The 21411-nt window shown below is 41.7% G+C and overlaps 2 protein-coding genes across 21 annotated transcripts in view; one reads left to right on the plus strand and one right to left on the minus strand.

Annotated features, from left to right (window-relative positions):
• The window catches only part of PRR14L (proline rich 14 like), a 60177-nt gene extending 53562 nt beyond the window's left edge, over positions 1–6615 (minus strand). For 2 of the 7 annotated variants that reach the window (XR_006730677.1, XM_045534545.1), the window contains exons 1-2: positions 6456–6574; positions 233–757 (exon numbers count right to left, since the gene is read on the minus strand). Coding sequence is in view for 3 of the 7 variants with exons in the window: in XM_045534545.1 (XP_045390501.1) it covers positions 233–706 (474 nt within the window). In the remaining 4 variants the exon portion in view is untranslated. Of the gene's footprint in view, positions 1–232; positions 823–6455 lie in introns of those variants that run through there. The other 5 variants (XM_045534546.1, XM_045534550.1, XM_045534549.1 and 2 more) reach the window with 5 other exon arrangements.
• A 3118-nt stretch (positions 6616–9733) lies between these two features.
• DEPDC5 (DEP domain containing 5, GATOR1 subcomplex subunit) overlaps positions 9734–21411 on the plus strand; it is a 107968-nt gene continuing 96290 nt past the window's right edge. For 12 of the 14 annotated variants that reach the window (XM_045534554.1, XM_045534558.1, XM_045534556.1 and 9 more), the window contains exons 1-8: positions 9736–9778; positions 10630–10748; positions 13804–13891; positions 14286–14332; positions 15763–15848; positions 16361–16444; positions 17459–17508; positions 20917–20986. In XM_045534554.1, the coding sequence (XP_045390510.1) occupies positions 10691–10748; positions 13804–13891; positions 14286–14332; positions 15763–15848; positions 16361–16444; positions 17459–17508; positions 20917–20986 (483 nt within the window). In that variant the 5' untranslated portion in view covers positions 9736–9778; positions 10630–10690. The other 2 variants (XM_045534552.1, XM_045534553.1) reach the window with 2 other exon arrangements.

A 21411-nucleotide genomic window follows, 5' to 3' on the forward strand; every position in this document is an offset into this window, starting at 1 on the left:
GACTTTTTTTTTTTTTTTTTTTACTAGATGAGCACTTGCTTCCTTCAAGTGTCTGATATGACACAAATGTTTTAAAAGATCATCAAAAGAAAGTTAACATCAAAATCAACATTTTAGATATGTTTCAAGAATAAATCATAAGCTACCTGTCAGCATCTGTATTTTATCATGCGACGTGTTACTCTGAAAAGCTGTCATTCACACTCAACTCATCTGAATCAAGATTTCTTACCTGACTTGGGCTGATCTTTTCTTCAGGAGCTGTGGAATGTTGACAAGGGTCTTCCTTTGCTCCCTCACAGGGGTCTCTCATAATTTCCACCTGGTCCCCTTGATCTCTGAAGACCTTTAGCTCCATGCTCTTGGTTTTCTCTTCCCTATCCAAGATCCCAGAAGCCACAGAACCTCCTGCTGTGGACTCCACTAGCCCACACTGCCCAGGCTCACCCCCATGATCCAAGGTCCCCCAGGTTTCTTCACCACAACTTTCCGCATGAGTCCTCTGCAGCTCCAAGGGCAATGCCCTACTCTGACTTACAAGAGAGCATGAGGCTCCAGGTTTTACATCTGGAATCACACTTGGCTCAGAGTCAGCATGAAGCTCTTTGGAGACACTTACTGGGAGTTCAGAGTATATTTCCTGTACCACAGCAGACATGGAGGAATCAAGTGGAACTGGCTGGGTCTCTACTCCGGATGACAGCATTAGGGCAGATGTAGATTATGGAGTCAAGTCTTTTACATCAAACGGTTCCCCCTGACACAAATCAAAGGAAGGGATAAAAGTTTAAAACCTTGACAGGATAGAAGAAAACTGTCTCAGTTCAAACTGGCTAAAATGAAGAAAATAAATTCTACTTCAAATGCCAGCATTATCTGGCACCAAAAAGTTCTCAATAAACTGAATTAGTGGATAAACAAATACCTTTACCTTTAATAGACATCTGTCTAATCTCAATTCAAATATTGCCTTATGAATTTAAATCTGAATGGCCAGCAAACGCAGATGAGAATGAGACATGCCTAAGCACCCAAGGGTAGACCTGATGCAAACTAGAAAACAAAGATGGTTTTCTACTTATTTTCAGGACATGAACCCTAGTCATTTTGTTCACTGCTGTATTCCCACCGCCTAGTGGGTACTCAGTAAAACATTTGTTGAATGAATACATACTGAGGGACTCTAGAGAATTTGAAACACTGACGTATGGGACTTTGAAGAATATGATACATTGATTTTCCTCTTTGCATGAGGATATGGAGAAAATGGAATTCCATTCCTTTACTGCTTACTAAATACTTGAGCTATACCTACGAGATTATCACAAGACACTACTGAACCAGCTCTTTAGCAGAATTCCTCCTGATTTTGATCCTGCATCTAGAGATTTTCCAAGTGCTTTCATAGTCACCACACATTTGATTCTCACAACAATCCTGTGAGCTAAGTCAGGCAGCTATCAGCTGCCCATTATAGATCCTAACACCATACCTGAAGATGTTAAAAGTGACCTGCCTAAAATATTACAGGTTTGTTGATGGAGAGGGGCTCCTTGGGTCCCTGTGACCTGTGCCCCTGGGCTTTCTATCCTCTGCCCACCACTGAGGTATGAGTGTTCTTAAAAGTTAATCCTTGACTCCTCCCTTTTTAGGCTTCACTTTTGTAATGACCTCACCTTGTCCTGCAGCCTCTCTGCTATGAGGATGACTCAAAACTGTCCCTTTAAGCATAGAGTTACTACATGACCCAGCAATTTGACTTGTTGGTATATATTCGAAAAACCTACGTCCACACAAAAGATTGTACACAAACGTCCTATGCAATACTACTCTCAATAGCCAAAAAGTGTAAACAATTCAAATATCCACCAACTGGTGGATAAACAAAATGTCGTATAGCCACACAATGGGATATTATTCATCCATAAACAGGAATGAAGTACTAGTACATGTTATAACTTGGATGAACCTTGAAAACATTATGCCAAGTTAAAGAAGCCAGTCACAGAAGACCACATATTATAAAATATAATAATGTAATATAAAATCTAATTTATATGAAATGTCAAGAATCCAGGCAAATCCATAGAGACAGAAAGTAGATTAGTAGTTGCTTAGAGCTGGGAGTGTTGGAGAAATAGGGAGTGGTAGCTACTCCAGTTTCTTTCTGGCGTAATGTTCTAAAGTTGATCATGGTGATGGCTGTACAACTCTGTGACTATACTAAAAAACACTGACTTATACAATTGAAGTTGGTCAATTATATGGCATATGAATTAAATCTTAATACAGCTGATTAAAAAATAAAAGAAACCTGTCCCTGGTTCCAATCCTTCTCTCAATTCCTCATGTATATTTCACTCAAGATTGGCACCCCTAAAACGTAACATGTCTGAAACCCAACCCATTCAGTGAATAATTGAGTTTTTCTACATACAACTTTGAGAAAAAAGGATGAATAAGATGGCCTCAGTAAACTTACATGCTTATTCTTGTTGCCTCTCTTAATAAAGGCACCATCATTATCCTAGAACTCAGACTTGAAACTCCAGAAATAATCATATCTGACCTTCCATTCACCATTCAATTAGCACCTGTAGCCTGTGGACTCAACCCCCCTGCGGTGTTTCTAATAAATCCTACTCTCTTCCATCCCCACAGTTCTACTCGAAGATTTTCTTCCAAATGCTGTTCCACACAGGATCATACACAAATACAAGTTTACTAGATAGATCTTTATCATAAAGAGTCAATATTGATAATCACATAAAATGGTTCATCTCTTGATACTCTTGTTTGGCAGAATTCTAAGAAATTCAACTTGTAAAACAACTAGGCACATTGGCTGTGGAAACAAAACTCCCTCCTTTTTCTGCTAATCTAATTCTGGGTTCCTTTCTGAGCAGAATCTGCAGTTGAGTTACCAAGAACAGCTGGAACTCTCAGAGATGATGTGATATTTAGATGCAAGCCTAGAGCAGCAGGTTAAACTAATTCTCACTCACTAGCTCACATCATCATCTATCAAAATATTGGTAATGCCACAAGACTGCAGCAATAGAACACAATTTTAATAAGACGTTTAAGTTCTTTAAAACTAAATTCCTGAATGCAATGGAACAATAAAAAATAAAGATGTAGAAAGCTACCTGCGATATTTTATTGAACTAAATAAACATCATGACTCTTATCTTGGTAAAACACATATACACGCATGGAAAATGTCTGAAAGAATATAAACCAAATATTACCAGTGTTACCTTGCATGATGGGATCACCAATGACTTATCCGTATGTTGTACTTTTTTTAAAACAGTATCTATTACTTATGTTAAAAATTTTTCTAACCATTATTTCCCAAGATCCAAATGCATAGCAATAAAAAAAGTACGTGTATTATTTCTTCCTTTTATCAGTATTTTTCCAACTGTGGGCTCTCTACCTCAACCAAAGTTTTTACATTAAAGTGTTAAATAAACTTGAAGTAAAAGGAAAGAGTAACAAATACATGCTTATAAAATGTAGAAAGAGATTTATAGCTTAATCCTTACTAATGACTTATAATCAACCTACCGGGTGAGGACACCAGATAATTATCTAGTTTGAGGTATAAGCAAAAAATAAACCATAGATTTTATGAACAACTCTTCCTAGCTGCTACTGGCTTGTTATTACCATGACACAAATAAGTACTGTATTAGATTGTTCAGGGAATAGATTTACTCCAAAAAAAAAAAAAAAAGAGTAATATTTATAGAGAGTATGCAATAAAATTATTCCAACAAAAGAAGAAATTCTCTTTTTTGAGAACAATTATCTCATGATCTTTCTGTTTCAAATGCAGAAGTACTGCCGTGAGCAGTCTTAGCTGCTGGTTTCCAAGTCAGGAAGCCAGAGTCCCTACCCTGTGGCACAGCTACTAGATGCAAGGCCTAGAGTGTGTTAAGTGAAAGTTATGTGAACTTTCTTGGAATTGTTTTTCACATGTTAATCAAAATAAGCTTAAAGGGTCCAGCCAACCATAAAAACCCCAAGACTCTAAAGGATAACTTTTCTATTTCTCTTTGTTTCAGCAAAGCACACCTACAGACACCAACAATGGTGGTACAGAGCTCAGACTAATTCCCTCTGCAAGTACTCAAGGGCATTTGAGGTAATTTAAGACACTTTACATACAAAAAGATGGAAAGCTTCTCTTTAGTGTGCCTGCAAGTAATTTGGCAGTGTTAATTTCTATCCCACCTAAAAACAAAAACAGGAAAAAAGAAAAAAACAAACAAACCCACTAGTAAAGGATTAACACTGCAGCTCTCAATTTCATTAGAATACATTTTATAATACTAAAAACCTGGCAAAGTGGCAACTTTTACTTTAGTCATTCAAACATTCCCCAAAACATAAGTTCTGGAGGTACAAAGTGTACACCAATAAGCAAAAAATAAGAAAACAAAAAAATCAAACAAAGAAAACAGCAGAAGAGAAAACCATGTGCCCCAATAATCCCGAGTCTGAAGTTCTCCCCTCCCTTTAATTTCAATGCAAAGGGGCTGTTCACACAGGGCGCTGCCATGCTTGTGTCAAGGAACAATATTCACAATAATGATCAGGCCCTCAGAAGTTCAAAACACTCCTTTCACCTTGAGAAAGGGGCTTTCTTTTCCAAAGATTCAGACATTGTAGCCAATCCCTCCAAGAGAGAATGTGGAGAAGGGGGCCTCTTCTTGAGGAAGAGAAAGAAATCTTTTAACAAGGTCTCAAGACAAACCGAAAGTGAGGCAGGGGAAGTGCATATACTAAATAGGGCTCAGCTCTTCAACATGGAGTGTGCAGGAAATCTCAAAAGCATCAAGGATTGTTTCCCTTTTCCTCCCTTTATTAGCATGAAGAAAAAGGATCCCTCTGTCTCCATGTAAGGAGTGAAACGGTAAAAATGCTCCTGATTTCCACTGACAAAGGCTCCCTGCATAAAAGATTTTCATCTCTTTTTCAAATGAACAGGAGAAAAGAAACCATCTGCGCCACTCTAGGTATACGGGGAGAAAGAGATCTCTCTTCATAGGTATAGAGTCTTATTTTTTCTTGGGAAAGCAAGAGGAAGGAAGAAGTTAGAATTGCCCTTTTGGGGAATGGGGAGATGTGCAGATAGAAGGAAGCTTTTTTGTCACTAGAGCAAGTCGGGGGAGTGGGAGATGACATCTCTTAACCAGTCAGGAAGAAGTGATAGCTTCTATGGACAAAGGAAAGGCTGGCTTCTGGCATTAGCTCTCCCTCCCTCTTAAGAGTACAGATCTGTTTCCAAAAGCTAAGTCCATTTTTCCTGATTATTTTCAGTGAGGCCCTCTTTGTTAATTTGGGAAGTGCAGTGTGGTAAGATTTAAGGGGAGTGGAAATGTCTTTTTCTACACCTGGGGTGGGGTCCTTCCTCTCCTGTGGGAAAGGATGGGTTGAACACTAGTCATGAGCATGGGAGGGGCACACAGAGAAAAATCTGCTTCTCTGTGCAAGATACTAGTTTTCTTTTTTAACAAATTAAGTAATAGTAATAGCAAGAACTTACCAAAAGCTTACTATGTACTAAGCATTTACACAAACACTCCTTTAGCCCTCATGACAATTCCAAGAAAAGTGCCCAAATTAGAGATGAACTGAGACTGAGACAAGTTAAGCAATTAGTCAAGGTCACAAAGATATTAAGTGGGAGACAAAAGCTTGCAACTATCACACTCCAAAAGCCATGTGCGTAATTGTGCAAGGGAAAGGAGCTCATTGCACACCAGGAGACTTAAAGAGAAGAAAAGAAGCGAGGCTCCCTCTGTGGACATGATGGGGGGAGGGGGAGAAAGGCTGACTTCTAATATCATAAAGTAGATTCAGGGTCTTCCTCTTTACATCTTGGGGTAAAGGTGAAAAATAAAGAAGGGGAGTCCTTCTCCTACAGGGAAGAAAGATTCCCTCTGTCACTTTTAGGCAAGTTGAGAGTGTCACTCTTCACCTGGGGGGCGCTGACCAAAGTAGGGGGAAAGGTCTCGTTTAGCGGTTATCTCTTATCCCTCCTTAGGATAAGTTCAGAATCCCTCCCCGGCACTCAGGGAGACGGTCTCCTGCTGACAAACTGAGGGGAGCAGAGCAAGCGCGTACGCCCACGACAAGGGGCGTCATCCTCCCCTAGGAGAGAAGTTGGGGGGCTCCCTGTCTTATCGAGGTTGAAGGAGTGCATTTTCTCGTCGGAGCCATGACTCGGAGGAGCCGTTTTCCTCTAGCGACGAGGGACCTGGTCTCCTCCCTCTCCCTGGGTCCTGCTGCCTCCCGCAGCGCAGCCTCCGTTCCTTTTGGCGCCCGGAGACGGCTGGGGGCCCGGGCTCCCCTTTAGCCAGTACCGCCGGACGGAGGGCTCCCTCGGGGTGGAGTGGGGCGGGACGGCTACGCCCGAGGCCTTCCCGCCCCCGGCCTCTTACCCTGAGGCCTGCTCCGCGGCCCGCGCTTGCCCCGCCAGCTCTGCCTCTGCAGCCGCAGCCCCGTCGCCGCCAAGTGTACCTGAGCCTACGGAGCTGAGAACCCGGGGGCGCTCCGGCTGCCGCCGCCTCTTCGTCTCTATGGTCCCCCTGCACTTCCTCATCCGGGGCCCGAACCAGCCATGCGGACTCTCCCAAGTCCCGCCCCCGCACGGCGCGCGCGCACTCCAAGGGGAGGCTCTTCCCGGGGTGGACCTCCCGCCCTCTGCTAGCCCCAGAGGCCCTCAACCCCGCCCCTGCGGCTCAGACTCTTAAAGGGAAACACACCTTTCAGCTTTGCTGCTGGGAGCCCCAGGGCACACTGCCAGTGTCCGCTGCTACCACCCTGGGCCAGGCCACCATTTTTCGATCCTGGACAGCTGCACCTCTAGGGCCACCCCCTCCGCTTCCATCCTGGCAGCCGGAGAAATCTTTTTATAACTGGAATCAGTGTTTTGGGTCAAGCCACTCCCCTGCTTCTTCTAATCCCACTGACCACTATTTCTAAATAGCACCCTGCCTCCAGTCGGTTACAGCACCTTGTTTTAATTTCTTCATAGCTTTAACACTAGCTGAAATTATCGTGTTTCATTTTTATCTCTTTATTGACTCGTTTATCATCTGTCCTCTTCCACTTTGTTTTGTTCATCGCTCTGTGCTCAGCACCTAAAACAGTGTCTGGCACAAAAGTAGTTGCTCAACAGATGTGTTTGTAGGAAGGAAAAAATGTTTACCCAGGAGGGAAATGAGAGGGTCCAGAGAACGAAATCGACTTGCCCCAAATTACACAGCTTTGTGTTAAAAATAGAAATCTGTTGCTTCTTGGAGCTTATCCACCTGGCAGACTAGAGAACTAAAAGTTTGGAGGTTTGGGGGGAGATTTTAATTCTCTTTCCTCTGATCAAGATATCTTTGAACCAGTGAACATGCATTTTGGCTGAGATAGTGGTTTTCCCAACTTAAGTTAGAGCTGGAGATACACAAACCCAAATGTTCTAATCCTATTGTCTATAGCCTGTATGAGTCCATATATATGTATAGTTCATGTATGGGCTACTGTTTTTCTAATATACACGGATACTGCTTGGATAAATTAACTAGAAATTTACTTTAGAACATTTCTAAAGTTACAGTATCTACATCTTCAAGTACTTTCCCAGGCAACTATATGCTTATAGATGCAGGTCTGAGAAGCCCAATATTGCTAATGTTTTCTTTTGCCCCAGGTTCCAGTGTGGCTCTGCACAACACCATTATTGATCTTGTCTTTATTTAAAAATGTGATAGTTTGTTCATCATAAATTCTTTTAAAAATTATTATTATTTGTAGAGACAGGGTCTTGCTATGTTGCCCTGGCTGGTCACAAACTCCTGGCCTCAAGTAATCCTCCTTCCTCAGCCTCCCAAAGTGTTGGGATTACAAGTGTGAGCCACCGTAACCCACCAGATTTTTTGTATTTATTTTGATTTTTAAAAAATATATTCCAATATCATTTATCTTGATTATTGAGTTTTTTTGGCATCTCCTTACCATTTTGTACGCTAAGGCCAATATCTCTCTAGGCTCACTGCCTCATGCTAGTCTCAACCCTGCTTCTCTTTATAGGAAACACCACACATAACAACATCCAAAAGAAGCATCGTATATATCGTTTAATGCCCTACAAGTCCAAGGAGAGCCAATTTCCCCATGAGTTTTATGCTTTTGGTTAATTATATTTATGTACATTATGCACATTTATGTAGCACTTTTAGTTTTTTAATCTCAAAGACCTAATATAATATATCCCTTGCCTTGTTTGGCCCTCAAACACCTTGTGAAGGAGGAAGGACATGTACTTTTTATTTCTATTCGATAGGGGAGAAATTTGAGAACAGAAAAGTATCTAGTGCGAGGCCATGCAGCTAAAAACAGGCAGGGGGAGGCGGTTGTAGCACAGCAGTTGTAGAACCAAGATTATGGGATTCCCAATCTGAGCACTGTCAGCTCTGGCCTTCCTAACTTTAACCAGCTTTAAAAGTAAAAACAAACAAAAATTTTCAAAGCTTCCAAGGTTTGTTTTTTTTTTTTAATGAGAGTTGCTAAATTAACAAGTGAAATACTTGTATTTCTAAGATAAGATACCAATTATAGACCGCTCTCAGGAGAAGGAATCAGATTCCCCCTAGCGCCCAGAAGCTCCCTCTGGAATGGGAAGACTTCCCACCAATCACGGCTGATAAAGACAGAAACCGGCAGGGGATCTGGGTGTGTCTTCTGAAGTGGCAACATAAAAGTTTCTTTTACATGTAACATTTTATCCTGGAAAGATTTTGTAACTGTTGCAATCCACTTGCTTATATATTACAAACAGCAGGGGAGAGGCTTGACCCCAAACACTAATTCCGGTTATAGAAAGACCTCTCCCGCTGCCAGAGTGGAAGCAGGGAGGCCCCTAGAGGCGCAGCCATCCAAGATCGAACACCAGTGGCCTAGACCAGGGTGTGGTGGCAGTGGCAGCAGGTGGAGCTGGCAACCTGTTTGGGGCCTTTGGCCGGCACCTGGCACAGCCCACCCAGCTCTGGTTTTCTCCTGAGGAGATAAAGATATCTGGACAGATGGGAGCTTAGCCCGAGCCCTGGGTGTGACACGAGGATCCTGGTTAGAGTGGGTCAGGATCGGCCTCGTTTCCCTGTGAGGAGCTACGTTTCCTCGGGCTGTTTCCGCCTTTGTGAAACAGGATCTACCTGTATCTACCACCTACCAGGAATGCACCGATTACAGAACCACGACGTCTGTGAAGCCATGGTACCTATTGTTATTAATAACCCGAGGGGGGAGCAGATCATCTTTTGGAGTTTGGAAGGATTTGAAAAGACCCCCAAAGTGGACACGTCCCAGCTGGGGCCTTCACACTAACGCTCCTGTCCTCAGCCCTTTGCATTTCACATAAGTTCTCCCAGAAACCCTCTTTAGTTTCTCTCAGCAACCCTGTGAGGCCAAGTGAGTGTCATTAACCTCGTTTATACACAAAACCCGGAGCTCTGTGGCATGTGTTTTGGGTTGTCTGAGAGCGAATGGATTCCCTCTGCGAAGCCCGCGGCCGAGCAGGCCCGCGAGCGGGAAACGCCTGGAAGCGGCCTGAGCAGGAGGCCTCTCCCGACGCCCCGCCCCCAGCGCGAGCCCCGGATGAGGAAGTAGCGCGGCCACCGAGACGGCGGAGGCCCAGCGAGAGAGGCCCGGGGCGCGGGGGCGGGAAGGGGGCGGGGCTCCGGGGCGGAGCCACCCGAGCGGCGCGGGTTCTCAGGTGAGCGTTCCGTGGCCCGGGCGGGCCTGCCGGCGGCCCAAGCTCACTGACGGAAGGTGCGCGGGCCGTGGAGGCTCAGGCCGGGTGTCCAGGGGAGGCGTGAGGGACCTGGAGAGGGTCCGGCCCCAGGGCCCCCCGGTCTGAGGCGGGAAGGGGCTCTGGAGCTGCGGGTGAGTGGAGCTTGTCCGTCCCGGACTGGCCCTTTGAGGGGCTTGAGGAAGGGGGACTGTGGCTGAGGTTCGAGTCCCGGCTGAGCCCCGAACCCGCTGTGTGACCTTGGACAAGTCTCTCTCCCTCTCTGAGACTCAGCGGCTTCCGCTGTGAAATGGAGGCGGGAAGACCCGCTGAGAGTTGGTACGGATGGAGGTTCGGGGAAGGACCAATATCTGCCTCCCCTTTGTAGTCGCCTTGCCCAGGACATTGGCGGCGAAACACGAACGGTAGGAGTGTCTCTGAGTGACCTTGTGCAAGTCCCTTGCTCTGGCTGTCACTTTCCTCATCTACAAAATGAGTGGGCTAACCTCTTTTAGGATCTCTTGAATATTTGAGTGTGATTGATGTAGGTGGAGACAAGATAATGAGGGGCCATTCCCTGCGAATGAATTACAGAGACAGAGAGAAAATCTGTTCTGAGGTTTGACTAGACCCTAGTCCAAATACCTCTTAGTTTCCTGATTCCGTGGTTCTATTTGTTCTCCATCCTTCCTTGTAATTGGAGGAGTGACTTCATCCAAGAGTCACTTGGCACCACATGTCAGCTGAACAATACCAGTATCTTCACTGGCCTAAAATCAAAGAACAATTGCAAGGAAAAGTCTGACATTCACCCTTGTCGTTTGTTTCAATGGTAGGGAGGCAAGATGACTTCTCTGCCCCAAGCTTGGAACAGCTGAAGTGAAACAACAGTGCAAGATGAGAACAACAAAGGTCTACAAACTGGTCATCCACAAGAAGGGCTTTGGGGGCAGTGGTCAGTATTGATTGATCTTTGGGGGTTGTGTAAGTTGGCTGAGGTTCTGGTGTGTCTGATGTATCCCAGTGCCTTGAAAATTACACCCCAACTCGTGACAATGGAGGCTAGACAGGCAACTTAACAGAGTTAAGCAGCACCTATAATATACAGCAACAAGGAGGGTGGTCAGACCCTTCTAAGACATTTGCATTCGGACTTTTAAGGAACATTGTGAATGTTGCAGGTTTACTACCCTTTATTTGTTTAATTGTGTTGTTTATTATAAGTTTACTATATATGTTTCATAAGATTCCAGCCTGCACTGGTTTGGCAGATAAGAGAAACTGAAATGGTATTTGTTTTGCATTCAGTGAGAGAGAAGTAGTTTAGATGTGCATAGAACACGTATGATCAAAGCATGAACCTTTGCCTGGCTCCTAGACATGGGAAGAAGGGACAGGATACAGCATGTTATGCTACACTAGACCAGAATCTCAGTACCAGCTCTGCCTCTAACTTCCCCTGAGACCTCCAGCAAGCCCCTAGTTTACCTTATTTGCAAGTTTGAGGGCTTTAGAATAGTTTCTTTTTGCCTCTTGAGTCCATAAATCTGCAGAATAAGAAGGCACTTAGCAGTATAATTTTTTTTCTTTTGTAAAGGAATACTTTTATCTTCTGTGTTAACAACTTCATTTACTTCAGAAATTGTAATTAATACAATGAATCTTTTTTTTAAATTTGTATTTTAGGATGCATTTGCTTCTATGCTATGTGTGCATAAGCCTCCAGAGGACAAGGACTGCCAAAAAGGGAAGACAATATTTCAATATTTTCTTTTCTTTTTTTTTTTTTTTTTTGAGACAGAGTCTCACTCTGTTGCCTGGGCTAGAGTGCCATGGCATCAGCCTAACTCACAGCAACCTCAAACTCCTGGGCTCAAGCAATCCTTCTGCCTCAGCCTCCCTAGTAGCTGGGATTGCAAGCATGCGCCACCATGCCCGGCTCATTTTTTCTATATATATATATATTTAGTTGTCCAGCTAATGTCTTTCTATTTTTAGTAGAGACGGGGTCTTGCTCTTGCTCAAGACTGGTCTCGAACTCCTGAGCTCAAATTATCCACCCACCTTGGCCTCCCAGAGTACTAGGATTACAGGTGTGAGCCACCGCACCTGGCTGAAAACAGTATTTTCTATATCATAGGGGGTTGTGAGGTTTAAGTACAATGATCTTTGTAAAGCATTTAGCAGAGTAACAGGCTCTGCTCAATAAATGTAGCCATTATAATTACTAGGACAAGGATATGCCAGGTATTGCTATACTTAAAATACAATTTCTGCTGAAACAGCCTATTGTTAACACTATACTTTGTGTGCTATCGACGTTGCCTAAATATTAATATTTGTGGAGTGTAGCTGAACAGAAGTAACTTTTGGCAGAGGGAAGAATCCAAGGATACATTATATACAGTGTATACAATGTATACAAGTCTATGTTTTCTGCTATAAGACAAAGGTAGTCAGGTGCTATTTCCAGTTTTCTGCAGGACCATTAATAAAAATATAAGCAACAAATATTTATTTGGTGTATACCTGTGCTAAACATAAAGTTTATGAATGTGACAAGGTTCCTTGTCCCTAAGGAGCTTTCAGCTTGATGAGACAGACATGCAAAAAGGAAATGATAAAACCAAGCAGAAGGAAATATGTGCTCAGGGGGCTTAATTCAGACTATGGATGTTAGGGAGAGGCTTCACAGAGGATTTAGCATAAAACTGTCAATGGAAACATACCAAATAAAATTTGGGAGTAACCCAGTGCTTCATTTTACTAGGCTGAATTTTTCTTGGGTCTGATTATATATCAAATCTGGATATATTTCTCATGGTGTTAGCATAATTAAAGGCGATGTCTTTCCCCCCAAATTAGAGCAGCAAAATAATCATTCTTTCTTTATAATTCTGCATTTGTAATATTTGAAAGAGTTCTCTCCCTACCCCGTGGGAGGGTCGGGGTAGATAAGCCTGTGAAACCATGTCCCCCTTATATGTTAAGGGTCTCTTTGGACTCTACTGTGAACTGTGAACTGATACCTGACATTTTTCCCTGATCAGGTGCTGCCCTCGAAAGTCCAGGCCATTTTGTTTGGCTTGATTTTTATGACTTGTGAGAGAGGTGGCAAGCTTTAAGTAGAAGGAACCTGGGACCAGTGATCACTCCTGGCAGTCCTGTTACTAGCTGTCTAACCTTAGATGAGTCACTTTATATCCCAAGTTATTTCCTCACTCCTGTTAGGTCCAAAGGTTTATTGTGAGGGTCACATGAAAGTGTTTGTGAAATTCTTTGAACATTGTATAATATAAGGGATTGTGCTATATCTGGGGGAACCAGCCTGTTTTGTTCTGGTGTATGCCAGATACGTGATATTTGAGGGAATAAAGGGATGTCCCAGGCCGGGCGTGGTGGCTCATGCCTGTAATCCTAGCACTCTGGGAGGCCGAGGCGGGTGGATAGTTTGCGCTCAGGAAGTTGAGACCAGCCTGAACAAGAGTGAGACCCCGTCTCTACTAAAAAAATAGAAAGAAATTAGCTGGACATCTAAAAATATATAGAAAAAATTAGCCGGGCATGGTGGCGTATGCCTGTAGTCCCAGTTATTCGGGAGGCTGAGGCAGGAGGGTTGCTTGAGCCCAGGAGTTTGAGGTTGCTGTGAGCTAGGCTGATGCCATGGCACTCTAGCCCGGGCAACAGAGTGAGACTCTGTCTCAAAAAAAAAAAAAAAAAAAAAAAAGGGATGTCCCAGAGGCCTAATATCCAAGCACCCCTTTTTCTCTGGAATTAGTAGGATAGTAGAAAGAGCGTGGGCTGTGGAGACAAAGGTACCTGAGCACTGTCCCACTAAGCTACTCACTAGCTTCCTGTGCAAAAGCTTTAGTTGTTCTAAACCTCAATTCAAAATGGAGTAGTAATACCAACCCAATAGGGTTGTGAGAAGCCGTTGTGAGAACATACACAGTATACCTGTCACCCAAATGAATGTGTTTTCTACTTGAGATCTCTGAATTGTCTTTCAGATGATGAGCTAGTTGTGAACCCCAAAGTGTTTCCTCACATCAAGCTTGGAGACATTGTAGAGATTGCTCACCCCAACGATGAATACAGGTGAGTGTCTTGTTAGGATCAAGGGAACTGGGCAGCCTACTGGTCCTAAGTGATGTTAATATTTTGTCTAAGGGGCTTGCAGGGTGGCAGGATAGCAAAAGCCTCTAAAAATGCTCATGCCCTCTAGGATTTGATAAAACAATAAATTTTTAAAAGTGGTCCATTCTTTCTGTTTTAAAGCTGAGATGACAACTCTGAAAAATTCTGTAGCATTTATCCATTTCCTTTAGTGCATGTGCAGAGTTTCTTTGTTTCTAAGGGAGTTTTCTCCCATTGTTGTACTACAAGTTAAACAAATATGTACGAAGTGATTAGTTTGCTTTTTGTCTGGGAGGAAGAAAACTGCAGAGTTACTGCTTACATTATCTCACCTCTTTGTTGCTTTCTTTTCCAGCCCTCTGCTTTTGCAGGTCAAGTCACTTAAAGAAGATTTACAGAAAGGTAAAAATGATGTCTCTCTTTGAGATTTTTATATTTACTGTCTCAGAAACAGTGAGAAACCTCTCTTCATAAACTCAGGGGATGAGGGCAAGTACTTCTCTTCTTATCAAATTGTGTTCCCTCTAAAAAAAAAATTGTCAGATACCAAAACTGCCAAGGAATCTCATTTGTCAGCATCTTGAAGGCACTGAAGAAATGATCTTCATTTAGGGTCAGGAGAAAAGTTAATCTGAATATATAAAGCTTTATACATAACTAGTAATTGTAGGTAAAGCGTGTTTTCCTAAATAGTATATTTTTTTCACAAAATATTTGTTAGGTGCCTCCTCTGGGTGAGTTGGGTGGTAGGGGAAGAAATATAATAATTGCACACCATGTGTGCAAGGCACTGTCCTGGGAGCTTTTTATAATCTATCTTTATCCTCCCAACAACTCGAGTGAGTGAGGAAATTTAGTCTTAGCTACACTATAGTCTAAGTGGAGCCAGAGTGGTGATTCTACTTACTCATTCTAGATCCAAATCCTTTCTTTTTCCTGTAATGGTTATGCCATGCTACTCAAGGAACCAAAATATTAATTGACAATGATTAAGATAATTCCTTACATTTATTTTCTTCCTTAAAATAAATTCTTTAAACAGATAATTCCTTAAGTAGTAAGAGAAAAAACAAAAAAACTTCTGGGTTGCTCTAAAGGGCTTTGATGTCAACCACTCATGTTCTGCCACTCAATATTTCAATTTGATGGGGAAATATTCTATAAAACCTTAATCCTAAGAGTGATCTTCATACCCTCATCCCATCTCCTGCCACCTGTGTGTTTCTTATTTACCAGACTGCAGGGCTCATTGAAAAGTTTATTTCTTCCTTAACTACCACTGATACCTTCATTCTAAACAAAAAAAGATCTCTTTCCTCTTCTGGATTTTTATAGGTCTTTGAACTTTCTTATGTTGCTTCTTAAATTCTTTCTTTTCCCTCTCTTTTACCCTCTTCCCTCTTTCCTCTTCCGCTCTCATTTTTTTTTTTCTTCTTCCTTTTTGAAACAGGGTCTCACTCTGTTGCTCAGATTGGCGTGCAGTGGCATCATCATAGCTCATTGCAACCTCAAACTCCTGGGCTCAAGTAATCCTCCTGCCTCAGCTTCCTGAGTAGCTGGGACAACAGGTGTGCACTGACATGTCCAGCTAATTTTTCTATTTTTTTTTCTGTGAAGATTACAGGCATGAGCCACTGTTCCTGACCACCTCTCTCTCTCTCTCTTTTTTTTAATTGCTTAGGCTTAAGCTCCTGGAAGGCAGAGAACGTGTCTTGCCCTTGGCAAATGATCAATTGTGTTGCTTGTTGAAATTCTGAGTATTTGTAGATTAGGATATATATACTGACTTTTTCATAATATGTTACCTGAGCCAGATTTCTTCTCTGTTTCAGAAACTATCAGTGTGGACCAGACTGTGACTCAAGTGTTCCGGCTAAGACCTTACCAAGATGTCTATGTGAATGTTGTAGACCCTAAGGTTTGTCTTTGTTCTGGACTGGAATATCTTTTTGGAATGATTAGCATACTTCCTCAAGATTAAGTCACTAAGGAAATAATGGGTTACTTAAATATAGTGTTAGACTATTAAATATGTGGCCATATATATGTATACATACACACACACACACACGCATGTATATAGGTCTTTTATGTTATAGATAGTATGTGGTTGTGTTTATCTACCCCCTTTTTTTGAAGCTTGTCCTAATCAGATTTCTGTATATGAAGTTTTATTTAAAATTTTCTATGAAAGTGCTAAATACTAAATAAAATACTAATACTGTAGGATTAGTCGTAGAGTTATCATGTATACTTCAAAGCCTTCTTTGATAGAATGAAATTCTGTTTATTAGGATTTTGCTATTGAATGGTCTTCTAGTAGTTTTCTTTTTTGCAAAAAGGTTTATTCCATGGTGAGTGGGCATCATCTTACGACTATAAATTGTGACAAGAGTAATGCAAAAATTATTATTTTATTGTCCCTTTTAGGATGTGACCCTTGACCTAGTGGAATTAACTTTTAAGGATCAGTATATTGGCCGTGGGGATATGTGGCGATTAAAGAAAAGTTTGGTAAGGTGTGATTTTAAAAAAAGTTTGTTACTTTTTCCATTATCGTGAATAACACTTGTTTATCATAAAGATTTAGAAGATCTTAGTAGGGAGAAGAGTATAAAACCATTTCTGATTCCAGCATCTACAGATAATTATTATAAGCATCTTGTGTGTTCTTCTATTCTCTTTTCTGTTCATAGCTTTTTTGAGCTTTGTTTTGTTTATTGTTACAGATTGTTACTCTACATTTTAAGTTTGAATGGGAAATTATACTATATTTTACATTGGAATGGTATTTTAGTTTTCAGATTTCCACTTGATCTCATTTGTTCTTCACATCTCCTCCTTATGGACAGGTATTTATTATCCCTAATTTACAGAGTTGAAAACTGAGATTGAGAAGTTAAGTGATTGCCCAAGGCTAGATAGCTAGTAAGCTGTTGACACTTGGCAAGAACCCAGATCTTGTGGCTTCTAGGTCAGACTGCTTTTTGCTGTACCCTCCTCCCATTTTCCTTATTTATTTTTAATGGATATTTTTTACTCAAAAGATCAGCTCATCAGAATTGTGACCTGGTTCTGAAAATTCTCCTTATTGGAGTGTTTGCATATTATGAAACGACAAATTATAGGTTGAAATGCCATACAGTGTGTATTTTCAGGAAAAAACAAATTGGCTTATTTTTTATTTGATGAGGGAGGGTTCTATTTTCTAAAATCAGAAATAAAATGAGAAACTATTATATTTAGATGAGTATATAAATGTAGATACAGGTGTAAACATGTGAAGGTAAGTATATTTGTGAAGCTGACCATTTATTATCCACCTGGTCTTTACTATTGTTTATACTTGCCAGACTCCTTAAGTGCCTGTTGTTATACCTGCCTCAGCACGTTTTTCTGTGGGGTAAATCTGTTACTCCCAAGTTGATTGAATTTTGGGTTGTTAGAAGGGATTATAAAGCCAGGAGACTTCACTTGAGACTTTTCATGGCCTTAATATATTGAATCTCTTTGTCTCTCTCCCCTTAGGTCAGCACATGTGCTTATATTACCCAGAAGGTGGAATTTGCTGGCATCAGGTAACTATTATATCACTCTTGACTTATCTATGCAGTAACTGGGCTACATAAAGCATTTGAGTCATATGGACATCAGCCTCCAGGCTGATCTTAAACTCCTGGGCTCAAGCAATCCTCCCATCTCAGTCTCCCAAAGTTTTGAGATTGCAGGTGTGAGCCAGTGTGCCCAGCCCTAGAATCCTTTTGTAAAGAACTTTTTATCATCAACTAGGGCTATTTGATTATTCTGAAATACTGATCCTAAAAAAGAAAGAAAGGATAAAGTATTCATTTTGCTCTCCCGAAAAATGATTTTTTTTTCTTTATTTCCCCAGCCTCCAGGACTGTGAGTTAAAAAAAAAAAAAATGTTTTAAAGGTTGTTGGATGGTCAGAATTCTTTTAAAAATTCAAGCAACTAAGGCACAACCCAAGTGATTAATCTCAAGCAGAAGAAAAAATGCAACCTAGATTCATGCTTCCAATATAAGCAAGTCTGCTGGATGATAAACTGAGGGTCAGGAAACCTGGATCTACTCCTGCAGTGCCAGTGATTAGCCATCACTGTGATCAGTAATTAGGGTGATATTGGGCAAGTCAGGTAAACTCTCAGTCTCCACATCTGCAGCATGGAACAGTTGGTTTAGAATCTTTTTTTGTCAGGCACTAGATAATAAATATTTTAAACTTCACGGACCACGTAGATCTCAGGTCTCTTGTATATTCTGTGTGTGCCTATGTGTTTAAAAATGTAACAACCATTCGTAGCTGTGGACCATACAAAAACAGGAGATGGGCTGGACTTGGCCTGTAGGCTATATATAGTTTGCTGAGCCCTGCTTTAGAAACCCTCTTGAATCCCTTGCATTCTTAATTTCCTTGTTTCTCTTTGTAAATGCTCCCATACACATGGTGCTAGATAGAGAAAAGAAACCCTGACTCAGTGTCAGTTTTAAAGTTTTCAAGATCTGTCCTAATAATTTGCTCAGGCATGGTTAAAGGTAAACCACAAAGTCTTCTATCCTTTCTCCAAAAGACTTACAGTATTCCTTTTTTTTTTTTTTTTTTTTGAGACAGAGTTTCACTCTGTTGCCCCGGCTAGAGTGCTCTGGTGTTAGCCTAGCTCACAGCAACCTCTAACTCCTGGGCTCAAGCGATCCTCCTGCCTCAGCCTCCCCAGTAGCTGGGACTACAGGCATGTGCCACCATGCCCGGCTAATTTTTTCTATATATTTTTAGTTGTCCAGCTAATTTCTTTCTATTTTTTTAGTAGAGACAGGGTCTCACTCTTGCTCAGGCTGGTCTTGAACTCCTGGCCTCAAGCAATCTTCCTGCCTCATCCTCCCAGAGAGGGCTAGGATTAAAGGTGTGAGCCAGCATGCCTGGCTTTTTGCTTTTTTTAAATACTAAACTTGGGACCCTAGCCTGTTTGATCACATTGTAACTTATTTTAACTTTTTAATTCACAGAATGATGAAACTTAGTTATAAAGGGTAGTGGAGATCACTGACACCAAACAACTCATTTGATAGAAAAAGGAGGGAAGTGACCTGCCTGAGCTCATGCATAAATCAAGGACTGGTGCTCCCCAGGTCCCCTTCATCGCTGTCTAGGGCTTGGCAGTGTGCCATTCACTTCTGTTGCACACTGTGGGAAGCCATGCGTGCTTTTGGATTGTGTCCTGGGGGATATAAATTTTGTGCTTGCATTTGTCAGTGGCATTTCTTTCTCCCTTGAACCAGTAGAAAAGAGAAAAATACCGCCTCCAGGCTATTCTTGGTTGCTGTTGGGTAAGGAAAAATTAAAGGCTTAAGAGTAAGGGTCAACATTGCATTGTGTGTGCATGCATGCGTGTGTGTGTGTGTGTGTGTGTGTGTGTGTATGTGTATGTGTTTTAATAAAGAACTATTTCCATAGGAATAATATTAATAAACTGTTTTACAGTTTACCAAGTCCTCTCATGTACAGTATCTCATTTGACCTTTCCAGGAGCCCTAAAAGATGGATGGGGCAGGATTCATATTAACCACATTGACTGATTTTGGACAAAGGAAAACCAAGAGGTATTCCTCTTGGTGTAAGCCACAGGCCTGGTCCAACTGTGTTCGTTTTGCAGATATGAGGGAGGCCCAGAGAGGTTAATTGATTATTCAGCATTTCCTACGAAACCTGAGCTGTGACTTGTGGTACACAGCATTTTCTGGCTTTTATCTGATCTTTTTCATGAAGACTGATTGCTTAAGTTGGGCTGGTGACTATACTGGGGGAAAGAGAGTGAGATTGGTAGAAGATAACGGCTTGAGAGGTTCCGTCCTCAACAGCTACCACTTTCTCTCCAGGGTAGCATTTTGTGTTAATATTGGCTATACTTAAATAGTTCTCGCTAATACAGATAGTTCCTAGTACTCTTAATTGAGCACCTGTCCTCTGTCCTAGTGCTGTCCTAAGCAATTGCCCCACATTATTTGGTTTAATTTTCAAAACAGCTATATAGGGTAGGTATCATCGTCTCATTCTGTAAGATAAGGATACTGAACCTTGTGAGTTATTTCCCTGTGGCCATTCAACTATTAAGTGACACCCAGAGCTGGGATTCCTGCCTAGACCAGTTTCTCTCCAGGCTGGTCAGCTTGAAAGCCATGCATTTTGTACTGTACTATCCATTTCACACCCTCAAAAGTTGCAGAGGAAAAACATCAAGCCTGAAAAATGTAGCACCAAGTTGCCATTGTAATTTTTCAGCAAAGTGGCCTCCATTGAATAGGGACCCTGAACCTTCATGTCTCTTGACTGCTTGTGTTCTAATCCTGATACTATACTATGGATTTTTGTCTCTGATGAAAACTCACTATATCAAAACTGGGGTTAGCAGATCAGGTGCAGCTCACACCTGTTGTCTTAGCACTTTGGAAGGCTGCGGTGAGAGGATTGCTTGAGGCCAGGAGTTCAAGGTTGCAATGAGCTGTGATGATGCCATTGCACTCTAGCCCAGGCAACAGAGTGATACCCTGTCTCAAAAACAAAAACAAAAACAAAAAGGAAACAAAATTGGGCTTAGCAAAATTGTTCATCAGTACTTCTCAACATTTTATTGTGATATGGGCCCTTTCAAGGTTTGACCAAAGCTATAGATTCTCTGCCTGGAAAATTTTACTTATCATTTCGTAGGGTTCACAGATCCCTGAAGCTCTATCTTAGATCTGTATGTTGTCTGTGGACTCCCAGATTAAGAGCTCCTGTTGTTCATACTCAATATACTATGAGAATCCTTTATATTGGATGATTTGTTCATGGAGTTCTCTTTGAAAATCTGTAACCAGTAAGGCCGTTGGATGTAAGTGTCAGAGTAGGGGGAGCCACCTGAAGTTGCCCCTGTTTCTTCTTGGTTTAATGTAAGACTTATAATAATTTGTGTGTATGTCTCCTTTCAGGGCACAGGCTGGTGAGCTGTGGGTCAAGAATGAGAAGGTCATGTGTGGTTATATCAGTGAAGATACCAGGGTAAGATTTATAAGATGCTTTTTTGGTTTTGTCTCCTCATACCATTTATGTCTTAAGTCCTAAAATCAAAAAGAATCAAGCAAATATCTGATGATTTCCTGATTGCTACCGTTTGCCCAGGTGGAACTGGTAATATTGTCAGGGTCTCCTCCAACTCTGATGTCTTGTGGTTGGATCTCTCTGGTTTGGAGTTGATCTTTATTTTCTTCTTCTGAAGGTGTCTATTTAGTATTAAATAGTAGTATCTAGCCTGTAGGATGCTCTGCTCACTAATACAGAGCAAAAATTAAACTATCTGACTACATTTCCTTTTTCCTATCTCCCTGTCTCCCCTGAGAGCAGTGGTTTTCAACCAGGGGTGATTTTTCACCCCTTCTGCCAGAGTGTTTTGACAATGTCTGGAGACATTTTTAGTTGTCACACCT

The sequence above is a fragment of the Lemur catta genome, chromosome 21 (genome assembly GCF_020740605.2).
Source record: "Lemur catta isolate mLemCat1 chromosome 21, mLemCat1.pri, whole genome shotgun sequence".
NCBI lineage: Eukaryota > Metazoa > Chordata > Mammalia > Primates > Lemuridae > Lemur > Lemur catta.